The following is a 13,038-nucleotide window of genomic DNA, read 5'->3' as shown; positions in this document are numbered from 1 at the left end:
CTTGATAAAAACAAGAGCTACTGGCCTTCAAAACAAGAATGACCACATTTTGTTAATTGCTGTACTTTTATTAAATTGGTTTTGTTAATTGCAACATATTTATTTTCTCTGGTAACAAGCACGGACTTAAAAATGCAAGGAAATCCATTCATCCATTTTTATTAGCCAGGCCTCTAAATAACATTTTTGAATGCAGTGCACACAGAACTAAATTGCACTAATTATTCATTGTAGCATGTATTTGGCTACTAAATTTCTATTGTACAGAATGAGTGTACACTTAAAAACAGAACAAGATGTTATTTTTTTATTTTTTACTAACAAAATGCTATTCCATCATTATTTGATGTCCATATAGACTATAAGTTAAAAAAGTAATAGACAATTATACTCTATCCTTACAAAAGTATATAGATTTAGCCATGTTGCTTACTTCTTTGTTTATGTCCTTAATTCAGTTCCAGAAGTAAATGCATCCTTAAATTAATTTACTGACGTCCTGTTGCGAGCAATTGTTATTGTTCGTACAGACCATGAAAATGACAATGACAGCAATTTATAAATATCCATGAAGGAGGTGCACCAATAACATGGTTCACAAACACTCATGAGACATTTTCTGTACACGATGCTGTTATTCTGAATATGGAAGAGAAAGTTCTTTGTGTAGCACCTGGTTAGCTTTGCTTAACTATTTCGATTAACCATCAGCAAATCTGAACTGAGAAATAAAAAAGGAATATAATTCACCATCTAATTTTATTTAACAGCACATATAAAGACTATTTCTGACGTTCTGTGAAGTAATATTTACCGATATCCATACATTAACAATTACCAGTAGCTGTATCACCCTGTAACTCACAACTGGCAGCCCACAGAAGCTACGCAGGTGTGAGCCTGGCCAGTGCCTAAATGGGAGACCTCATGGGAAAGCTAAGGTTGTTGCAAGAAGAGGTGTTAGTGAAGTGAGTAGGGGACACTCATCTTGGGGCTCATCATCAGTCTGTTTTGGTCCTAATGCCCCAGTATAGTAATGGGGACACTATACTGTAAAAAGGCGCCGTTCTTCAGATGAGATGTAAAAGTGAGGTCTTGACTCTCTGTGGTCATTAAAAATCTCAAGGTGTTTCTCGAGTGACAGGCTTGATGTACGTTTCCAATCAGCCATAAAATTACAATTATATTCCTTTAGCTTATTTACAGTAAAATCCATGTCATGCTTACTAGTGGTATATTGTTAGAGACGTATATATTTAGAATATTGTATATTATAATACAGCTCCAATAAAACAAAATTACAAATGGATTGTCTCGTGTCAGGAAAATCATCAAATAGTGTGATTCAGAGGAACAGAGGATAGCTTGCAAGGTTTTGTTTGACAATGTGAAGTGTAAAGCAGAAATCGAGCAGAAAGCACTGAGGGAGCACAATTACTTTAGACACAGTGTCATCACCAGAAAGTATTTTATTGTAGTTTATACATTTATATCAACAATTGAATCACACTCTATTCTAGACAAATTCCAATTTCGTAAAATGAGGATACTTTTTTATTGAATAGATTAATGATTATTGTTTTTTTAGTTTTGAGACCATACAGTATAGGACAGGGTTATGTACAGTATAGGGGGAAACACAAAAATGACCACTCCGATTGTTTTTCTTAGACGGATCAAGGTATTCTTAAACCTATTGTATATGAAAGTATAGTGATAAGAGATGTGAGTTCTAAAACTATAAAGACTACCAAATGAGTAGCACAAGTCTAAATGGCCCTACTCTTTGCACCAGAGTGCGTGTTCATCGCACGTTGCAAGGATTTGAATTAATGTAAACATAACTACAAGCAATGACATTCCTTGTAATACAGCTGTCACAAACATCCCAGAATAATTATTTATGATTCTGTTCTCACAAACTAATCCCATAAGAGATGGATTGTTGCAGAACAATCATTTGATTGGGTTACTGTTTGTCATGATTGTATTGTACCTTTAATGGCAGCAGATTGCAATATACCTATCACATTTCAGTCAGTATAAGCAATGATCCTCCTCCATAGAGATACATGAGCAAAGCTTGTATGACACAGGCTGGATAAGTTATTGATCTCGTCCCTGACAAAATATCTATAATTAATTTAGGGATAAAAAGCTGTTGCATCCATGAGATCACTAATTGGTAGATTGAAAAGCAGCAAGTATATTGGTTTATGAAGACATTTCTTTAGAGCAATTGTCTAAAGGATAACAGAATTACAGGAAATAATGAAGCTGTAAATTAGCAGTCCAAAGATAAATGCTGGATATTGCTTCTGGGTGGCAAATCCAAGCTTTCCAGAGTTAAAACTGAAATGACATCAGTGGCACTGGAAACCATTTTATTTGTACCATGGAAGCTGTTGCATGAGGGGAAAAAAAGATGTTAGATTATATTCAATGTAACCAGATTAGGAGAAATAGCAATCACTTTAAAAGATGCAAAAAATTTTTTAAAAGATCTAGGCATAATTTAAGACTGGGCAAATAACTAGCAGATGATGTTTAATGTTGTTACGTCCCAGTGTGTGGTCCATGTGTGTTTTTGTTGCTATGTTCCACACTTCCTGACTTTGATTGTTCTCCCTCCCCCATTGGTCTATCATTACACCATTGTTTCCGTATTACGTCGTCTTCAATTAACTCTTGACCAATCAGAACTCAGATTGTTCAGTATATAACTTGGAGGTTGTCGGAATGAAGTGCCCTTTTGCTTGACTTTGGTTCTGCTCGGCTCGGCTTTGATTTCGCTTTGTTTTGCTTCAGCTTTGTTGGTTTGTGTTCGTCTCCTCGTACTTTCGTTTGTTTGTGTTTATCCTTTATTTCACCATTACCTTGCCCAAACATGTTATATCAACCTCTGTGTTCTTTTGTACCCTGTTCCTTGTGTCTACTCTAGTTTTTTCCTTATTTGAATTTGTAGTTCACTTGTGTATTTGTGTGAACTTTTGTGTAAAGGGTTAGTTTAGGTTGTTGGGTACATTAGACATATGTAGTTGGTCTCTCTATTAGTAACATTAGTTTAAGATGGGTGAGTGCCTTTTGTTCTTGTATGGTTTTTGGGTAGTTAGTGAAGGTTAGCCAGGGTGTTAGAAGACGCCGAAGACCGAGTGCTTCGGGTTTTGTTTTGGTAGTTAGGTCAGCTTTCCCTCACTTTATTAGCCAGCTTCATTTTGTTTGTTATTTTCTTTTCTTTGGCACCACTCTAGTTCCCTTTCTTGTGTGTTATTGTTTCCTAACTACAAGTTACAAGTACAAGTCCCCAATCATCCAATCAAATATGTTGAAAAATCCTGTATCTTCATCTCACATGATTAATGCAAAATAGGCAGATGTAGAGATGTTTTTGTACACATATTTATAAGCACTCTTGAGTAGCAGCTTAGTTTTATAGGCTACATACATGCAAGAGCTTGAGTAAAAGTGATTAGATGTGTCTTCAAGAAATTATTCCAAGGGCAATTGCATCGATTGTCCTTTCAATTAATCCACAAAAGTCCATTGTGTTGTACCATGTGTATTAAGAGTCAGATTATTTTTAAGAGGTTGTAGGAAAACCGGCTCAGGGACGCCAAATATGTAATCATAGTGGCTCTCTGAAGGCACCAGTTCTGTAGGGTTTGGGCATTTACTGAGACAATTATTAATTGTAGCAGTAAATCACAAAGTTGATTCTTTTGATGGCTTTCGAATCCAACCATGCGACATAACTCAAACAACGCACACACACAGGTACTAATACACGAGAATACATTTATTAATACATAGAATATGCATGTAAAACTAACAGATCTTATCGAGAGGGTTATCAGAATACAAAGGATATATATTCAATCAGTTACAAAGTGTTACACATCAAGAGGACATACGTTCAGTATATCATTCATTAAGACCGTTTCGTAAAGTGAACTTGGTTACAACTTCTACATTAGATACTCAAAACAAGTACATAACTCTTAGGAATTAAATTGATATCAACTGGTTTAGATAACAATTGAATTCTCGAGCTGTAATGTATTGAAGTTGAATACTCATCCAATCTCTGGGGATTCAGATCTCCTGCGGACACAAAGAAACAGTTGCAGGCTGTTGCTGTCCAATCCGCGCTCTCTGGCTCGGTGCCAGGCTGTGCTGTGCGGCTTGCGACGGTGCGCTGCAGATGCTCACTGACCGGCTAGTTAGTGTTGGCTTTAACTAGCAAAGTTTGTGCACAGGAGAAAAGATGACTGTGGGTCCCAGCAAGTCAGGAAGAGGAACGGTTCATTCCTGATGAAGAGCTAGTTCTGAATAGTGATTCAGCTGTCCACAGTTCTGACCTGTTCACGAGGCCTGCTGCTGGTTACTCTCTGGCAACCTCCACTCTAGACTCTTAGAACAAAGGAAAGTTCTGGCACTCGGACACACTGGCCGTTCCGTGGTTGTCCGGGCTGAGTCTCAGGATGGTCAGGAGGCGCGCTGCGAGAATGTCCTGCCCTTGGGAGCCTTCTGCTCCTGAGCCGTCCTGCCCTGGAATTCTCCTTTGAATTCCCTTAAGAACAGTCCACAGAATCCTCTCCAGAATCTTACTGAATCTTACTTCTGAATCTCACAGGCTCTTTGTGTTGCCTTTTTTTACCTGGAGGAACTTCAGCTCGTTGATTGGCTGAAAGTTCCATGGGCATCAGAGTCCCACGTGGGTTACTCAGCCCTACCAGTCCCTGATTGGTTGATCAAGGTGAGATATGAGTCACTTACTCCTGACACTTAGGAATGCAGTCCAGATGTCCAACTGGTTCTCCCTAGACAGATAGGCGCCAATGGATGACCATTGATCATGATAGCCAGGCTTAGCTAAGTGCATCCCCCTTTGGGAGCTGTCCTTATCAAAAGAAAACATCTTAAATCAGCCTGCATGAATAGTTTCTCTGTGGCTGCACCACAAAGATGAACAGAGAAATGAGGCCTAACTTGGGAAAGCTCAGACACACTTAATTCTGCCTTATTAATAAGCCTCGCCGCTACAAGGTTATACAGCAATGTTTTCTTTAAAAATCCATATGCCTTTAAATATTCCTCTTTCACTTTTCATGGAACTAGCTGTCAAATTACTATATTGTCAATGTTGCCTCTAGAGTTACAAACCATGAATTGGATTTGGGATTTTTCTTTTAATTCGGTCCTTTCTAAAGAGGGACTTGCCCAGTATCCTCTCTCACATTCTGTCTGGTGTGATTGTAGCAGCTCAGAATGGAAATTAACTGCAGGTCAACCCCTTTGGGATTTCAAGTTCAGTCAATAATTGTTGGAATGAAGACTTACCCATGGCTTCCTCCAAATGGAGAATAGAAACTGATCAAATGTGAACCAGTGGACACCTGGTAAACCACAGGGGCACAGTTAAAGTGTAAGCCTGGCAGTGACTGTGCCAAAACCCGCAGCACTCATTCAGGTTTGTGTGGATCTTGTGAACCTTGGTCACTAACCAGCCATGACTGGATGTGAATGAGCGCACCTGCTTCTCAAACCACCCTGGAGGCCAACCATCTGCTTGTTAGAATGACATTGAATAGGCTGAGGCTTTTTGTTACAGTATGATTTTTCATTTGCAGCCATTTCAATATTTGAAGGTTTAAGGTTCAGGTTTTAAGTGATGTTGACAGACAGCAAGACACAAATAATAACTGCATTAAATTGAAAAATGTGATCTTTACACACATTTGTAGAAGCTGAAGAAGTTGTAGATTTCCATTTTTAATGCATCTCCTCTAATCACAGTTAATAAGAAGGCAGTGTTGAGAGACAGTTGCATGCCACTTTGATCATCCTAGATTAAAAGGCCTGTGGGACTTTGAATTCCCATTCTTTCTTTAAGTAATTATGCTTAGGGTGTAGCTAAATCTACCTAAGTCATTTAAACTGTAAAGAAATTGTAAATATGTTAAACATTGAATACTAGTTACTTATACTAGAAGCTCTTCATTCCTTGCAGCATAACAGTCAAGATCCTGAAATTAAGGATTACTGCAGGATCGCTGGGGTTTAATTGTGTGTGTTAAACATAAAATCACTGTAACATAGTGTCCTACTGTATTAACTCAAAACACATTTTTATTTCAATTCCTCTCCCTTAAGTATCTGCAATTTATTTGTATTAATTTGCTGTCTAAATGTGTCAGTACTGTATAATGCAAAAATAAATTAAAAAGTAAAAGGTCCAAGTGGCTCTTTTTTCTTACACTTTCTTATGTACTGATGTGTTTGTGTGGCTGCCTCTGTTGATTGCTGCCTACCATCTGCTGCATTTGTTTTTAGAGTTCATGTTAGCAAAGAAAGTCTCTGGAGATCACAATGTTTAGTACTGTATTAGTGGTATCAATTAAAAAAAGAAAATATCCATGATATTACGACATTTTAAAATTCTATTTTAAAAGAACTAAAATATTTTCTACAGCTGTATATTCAGAGAAATTGTTCTGTATATTTTTGGATTCAATTTCTTGAATAAATCATCCGTCTGTCACTGATGGATTACAGCCAATTCCTAACACAGTAAATATGTCATGAGGGATTTTAATCCCGTATGTTCAATACAAGTTCATCATTTCTTTTCCACTTTAAGGGGACTTTTATTCAGAAACATAAAAACTCAACACTCTTTTTAAATAGTATTTAACCTTAAAGCATTGCACAAGGTAAATCTGAGCATGATTGATTTGTTTCTGTGAAATTGTTTTTTCTACATGATATTTCTACATGTAGTACTTAAATGTAGGCACATTATTAGATGATCACAGGGTCTCAAGCAGCTGAGCAGAATAAAATAGGAGCATTACTCGTGGCTGCTCAGAAGGCCTGTAGTGTAAGTCTTGGCAGTGAGTCCTCTGATCTTGTCTCCCAAAGCAGACACTCACAGTCTGAGTCTGATGCAGTGATTTGCTCTTCTCAGCTTTCCTGCAATCTAATGTTCTGTTTGACTTCCTAGCCACGTGGGAGCTTTCAGTGCTTTGACTAAAAGTCACACTTTGCCTTCAGTTGATGGGGCCTAACTGCAAAAATTATTAAGTAGTTTATTTATTTCCAATCTGTTCCAATTCCAAATGTGATATGGGGATGTGTGTGTGGGAAAGGAAGGAGTACATGAACAAGGAAATAAAGAGTTGATATATTTAAAATTGTATTATTATGTAGTATAAGCCTATATGGAGGATTTTTCTTTCATTTTCTAATGTCTTTGTTTTTTATCCCCTTTTACAGTACATGCAGATTCAAAAAGGTTGAAACAGAAAACTAGCATCCCTGTCATTTATTTGATGTGGAAGTATAGTGAAAGGTAGATGTAAAATTAAAAGAAAGAAGTATAGTATTGGGTTTTATACTGTATTACTGATACTGTTTTGTTCATGATATGATTCCCACAACATGGAGGTCTTCTCTAATGGAAAAAAAGTGATATCATTCAAATTAATTCAACCCCCCAAAAAAACTATTGCTAATAATTTATATTGATTTAATGTAAACCCAAGTCCACGACAAGCTGCCTTTGCAACTAAAATCCAACTTGTTTTGGCTGTGTGAGATACCACACACAAATTATCACAAATTCTTGTGACACAAGTGGCACAGAAGAGTCTAGTACTTCAGTCCTTGCCCCCTCTGCAGCAGCTGTGCGTGGATGTGTCAATGGAGCAAAAATATCATCATGAAGTGACTGGAGAGTCATGCGCTGCCAGACCACAGTAGAGTGCTTCCACAGTAGCAGACACACTGTTGTATGGAATGGTGGTAAGGACCAACATAATTATCAGGGACAGAACATTCCCTGTCCCAAGTCTTTGAGGATCTGTGCCATTGATTTGGTACTAGGAAGAACCAGAGCAACCCCATGCATCAACACACAGATGGTTAAGTGGAGTGGATCAACCACACCCACGAACCCACCTTCATGATGCGCCACCAGCTCTCCCTGGCCTTACTGGTACACCGAACGGCTGTGGAAGAGGGTCCAAGCTGCACCTAGGCATCCCTCAGTTTTGGATAGGCCTCTGGACATACAGTATGTCAAACTGGTCTTTACCATGCCACCTAGCAGGGACCTCCTGTTAAATGTAAAGTCAGACTATTTAGTGGAGGTAGGACTTCCTTCGTCCACATGGTCACCAGGGAACCCTTGACCACTGTTGGTGTCCGTCAGAAGAGATACTACAATCTGAAGACACCAGGGCACCTATTTGGCCTAGGCTATTGGGTGTGACAGTTCTGCTCCAGCAGAAGAACAAGTAATGTCCCACACGCCATCCCTCCTGGGAGGGTCCGTGAACAGTGTTGGAGAGACTGTAAGAGGTGATGTATAGGGTTGCAAGCTGGTTCTCCGCCAGGAAAGTTTGATGCCCTACTGAGCTTCTCAGAACCTTAATAATTCAAGCAATGGCATAGAGAATCCTGAAGCAGAGGAAAGGGGAGCTGAGCTGGAGGTGCACAGTGGGAGAGATGTCCCGTTTTTGGGGTTGCAGTGTGGGAATGGCAAAAGGAATCCACCCAATCATTACACTGTAGCATGCATGTTTACTGGTCAAGTAGGGAATAGTAGACAAGGATGATTAAAACACAGGAGGGGGCAATTTAGTGGTCACTTCTTCACTGCCTGGCAGTTGAACTTTAGAGCAGTATTGTTTAAGCCTAAGCATTATGACTTTCAGTCTTCATTGTGTGCAAGAACCTGAAAGAGTTAAGCAATGCTATTTAATGGTTACAGTAATATATTAAATGAATAAGAATTCTGAACTTTAAAAACCAAAAACTGTGTTTTCAATTAATTTCATGCAATATTAAATTACTGAAGACCTGAAAATCCATAATTAATAAACACCATTTGGTCGCCTTTTATCTCCTGAATATTTGTAGTGCTTCAGCTTATCCCATTTTAATTTTCTATTTCTAGGCAACATATTCAAGGCTTATACTAGAACTGTAACTTGTTCCCTTTTAGCCCTCTCTTTCATAGACTTCAAATACAATATAAAATCAAAAAGCCATAAGCTATGGGATACCCTAATTTACAAACATAAAGTGGCCATTTTATTGCTTTTTCAGAAAATATATATACTTCGTCTCATATCTGAGGTTACTTAATGCATTAGGTATTAAAAAGGCCATAATTAAAGTCTAAGAAGAAAAGAAAACTGAGTACAGAAATTATATACTCAGGTTTCTCTTATACAAAGCATGAGTCTCTTTGTTGTGAACTTGGATGACTTTACAAAAGATTGATTGCAGGAGTGGGAGGGAGAGTGTTTCTGCGTGTTCCGTTGAAATGCAATCCTTGCTCTCAATCTAATATTTTTTATTCATTTTAAGGAATGTTGATTGTCAGATTTTTTTCTTCGAGCAGGAAACCCTAATAATGTGTTCTCAAACACTGTATTCTTGGCATCCCAAATGAATTCCTCCATTGTCAGTCTCTTTGCTGTTCCCTGTTATTTCTAGCATACCTGACAGCATGTCTTTGTCTCCTGGGACGCATAATGTGTGCAAGGCTGTTGAGCGAGAATAATACAAACTCATGTAAACTAAAGGCACTAAAGGCCTTCTTAAACAAATATGTTATTACCCCTGATTTAAATGTTATCAAGGACTGGGCTGTCTTAGTATCATGAGGCATGTTATTCCAGAGACATGGAGAAATGGAACAGAAAAAACAGTCTCCCATAGAAGACAGCTTAGTCCTTCAAATGCAAAGTTTAAATTAGGAAGTATACCTGGAGTTCAGAGACGAAGTCTGCAGCTGGAGCAGCCCATTAAGACAAGAAGGGCCAGTCCCATGAACACATTTAACAATCAGCAGCAAAATCCTAAAGGCAATTCTAGAACTAACAGGTAGCCAGTGTAGGGATATCAGCACTGGTGTAACAAGTTCCAGATTTCACACCTTCAGCAGGATCAAGGAAGCGCAGTTCTGAATGGTCTGATCTTGGCAATATTTTTTAGGTTAAAAAAGGAAATTTTTACAAATATTTTAATGTGATTATGCAAAGGAAAGGACGGATCCATTCAACACCAAAGTTAGTGACAGAGATACAGTAGTTTCTTGAACGTTATGACTGCCTATAGTGAGATGAGAGATATTGGCATGCTGGACCTCATGAAGGGTGCCCACCAAAAGTATATTTGCTTTGTACTGTTAAATTTTAGAAAATTACACGTCATCTAAGCCCCAGCCTCCTCAAAACAAACACCAAAACTCTAAGAGAGCTATGCTTACATAAAGCCTAGCAGTGAAAACTAATACAATGCTTCCTGATGATTTCAGCTAATGGGTGTAGTTAGAGGGTAAAGAGAATGGGCCCAAAAACGGAACCTTGTGGGACACCAAACATTGAAAACAGTTTAAGTGCATCTAAGACCCTCAGATGGTAAGATGTTCCATACAGTAGTGCCCAATGGCGACTTGAACATTGAAAACTACTGTACGCTCCTTTGTATGACTCTAAGATAATTTAAATCCATACTGTCTTTTGTAAATGAAAAATAGTTTGAAAATAGTTTTTTATCTTGGATTCACATTAACAAGTGTAAGAAGTAAAGCATAATAGTTCAAACACAATCACATTTTAGAGATTTTAGATCTTTTATTTATGTTAAAGTGTAATGACAAAAATGGAAGACATTTAAAAACTGAAAATCTCCACAAATCAAGGGGAATAACACAAAATGTGTTTTCAATACATGTGCTAAGTTTGTCACCCTTGTGTTCATTTTGGAAATCATAGAGACGCAAACTGTGAACATTGCATGAATAATTAAGTTGCTTAATAGTACCAATAGTATTATGAAAAAAATAAAATGTGCTGTCTCTTGCAAAATAAATTTCATATTAAATGTTTACGCAAAAATAACGTTTCGGACCCGTTAAATAATTGTACTGTATTTAACCTTTTAGTTACTTAAATGAAATGGTTTTATTAAAAACCTTTATTAAGGATTTTTTTATTTCTTTGGATTTTAGTCCATACACAAGTGGATTGAATAATGGAGGGATTATAAAAATGAGCATCCCCATAATTTTTTGTAAATTCTCTGAAACATTTTTAAACCGGTGTGAGAGTATTGTAAAAGTACCTACAAATTCAAAAACACAAAATATAATCAACTGGGCTACGCAAGTATTGATAGCTTTGTTCTTTGCTTCAGACTTTCTTGTTGCTAAACACACAATTAAAATTTTAACATAGGATAACATTTGCACAGTTACACTAATTACTTGTATGACAGCTGTATTAAATAAACCCAATATGTTATTAATGCTCGTGTCTGCACACGAAAGCTTAAGAAGAGAGGGGTTGTCACAAAACACATTCAAGACAGAATTCCTGCACCTATTAAGTCTTATCTGAATGGAAAACAGTGAGATTATTAAAATGAAATCAATACCCCAAACAAGTATAATAATGATCAGTATATTGTAAGGGGTCATGATAGTGTTGTACCTTAAAGGCTTGCAAATGGCAATATATCGATCAAATGCCATAGCTGCTAATATGAAGAGAACTCCACCTCCATATATGTGTAGAAAGAACCCCTGAAGAACACAAAAAGAGTAGTAGATGGTGTTTGTTTCTGTTAAAATATCTGAAAGCACCTTTGGAAGCATGGCTGTGATTCCAATCAAATCATTAAGCGGTAGGCTGAAGAGGATGAAATACATGGGCTTGTGAAGGTTTTTCTCGGCAACAATTAATGCCAATATTGTCAGATTGCTGAAAACACAAAACAAGTAGATCCCTAATCCAACAATGAAAATAGGGTACTTTCCTCCCATTGGTATAACAAAGGGATCCAAAGTCAATATAAAGCTGGATTGTAATGAATTGTTCTCCATCTTGTCGTGTCTTCTGCAAGTCTGTAAAATAAAAAGCAAAATAATTATTTTTTCAGACATTGTTGTAGTATTTTATTCTTAGAAGTATAAATGAAGATTAATTCACTATGCAGACATTTTGTGATTTACAGATAGCCTTGGCCTGCGCTTTAAAAGATTCAGCAGCTAATATGAAGAGGACTCCAGCCCAATGCATGTGAAGCAAGAACCCCAGAAGAGCACAAAAAGGGTAATACTGTAGATGGTGTTTGATTCTGGAAAAATATCTGAAAGCACTTGAGGAAGAATAGCTGTGATTCCAATCAAGTCGGCAGGACAGGATGAAATACATGGGCCTGTGAAAGCTTTTCTCTATAACAATAAATGTCAATCTTATTGAAGACCATATTACAAAATGAGGAAATATTAATTGTAAGAAACAATTTAGAAATGTAGAAATGCAAGATTAATTGTGTGACGTTAATTATAAATCAGTTATTGTCTTCTCAAAGCGGCATAACTTGATCAATGTTAAACCTAAAAAAGGTAATATTTTGCTAGACATTGAAAGCAGCTGTTCATTAATACTGGTACTGAAGATTAAAAACAGTATGCTGGAGAATCCTGTACTTGTTACATGTGTGTAGGTTTTCAGTAATGATCTAATCTAGTCTTTAAAACTACTGCTAGTTTCAAGCAAACATGCTACTTACTCATAACAAATAAGAAAGAAGCAGTGAATAGTTTTGAGATTCTTTTGTATCCTTTTCAGTGTTGATCCTGATCTATTTTATTTCTTTGCATTGTGTACCACTCATTCTCCTTTAAATTCACTATGTTTACTGTAAAGCTTGTGAAACAGCTCCGTGTACACCTACCTTTTGTTGAACAGTTGAATAGATTACAAATGAGTGCTACAGTTTGCCCCGTCTAGCTTTGTTTTGGGCTGTAGTTGTTTGTTTCTTTTTTTAATCTAAATGATCCGAGGATTTTACCTAACCGTTTCTTTAAAAGAACTACAATACTAGCTTCAACAAGTTCACTGAGCAGTTTTTGTGCCAGAATCTTACAATCCTTTGTCCAAAAAGGAGCTTCTTGTTCCCAGTTTCAAATGCACCTCCCCGGCATTTCTGCTTGTGCCTTCTGGCTTGTGTTTCTCCGAG

At 37.3% G+C, this 13,038-nt stretch overlaps 1 protein-coding gene and 1 pseudogene across 1 annotated transcript; both read right to left on the bottom strand.

Annotated features, from left to right (window-relative positions):
- Nucleotides 1–1,511: 1,511 nt before the first annotated feature.
- On the bottom strand, nucleotides 1,512–2,383 carry LOC138239066 (olfactory receptor 14A2-like; annotated as a pseudogene).
- An 8,546-nt stretch (nucleotides 2,384–10,929) lies between these two features.
- LOC102694668 (olfactory receptor 8D1-like) lies at nucleotides 10,930–13,038 on the bottom strand. Its single transcript, XM_006628153.2, has 2 exons — nucleotides 12,754–13,038; nucleotides 10,930–11,917 (listed from the first exon to the last, which is right to left on the bottom strand). Exon 2 carries the CDS (start codon nucleotides 11,894–11,896, stop codon nucleotides 10,958–10,960), a length of 939 nt encoding a protein of 312 aa, XP_006628216.1. The 5' UTR covers nucleotides 11,897–11,917; nucleotides 12,754–13,038; the 3' UTR covers nucleotides 10,930–10,957.

Source organism: Lepisosteus oculatus, chromosome 5, assembly GCF_040954835.1.
Source record: "Lepisosteus oculatus isolate fLepOcu1 chromosome 5, fLepOcu1.hap2, whole genome shotgun sequence".
Classification (NCBI taxonomy): Eukaryota; Metazoa; Chordata; class Actinopteri; order Semionotiformes; family Lepisosteidae; genus Lepisosteus; species Lepisosteus oculatus.
This window is presented reverse-complemented; position numbering and strand designations above follow the sequence as displayed.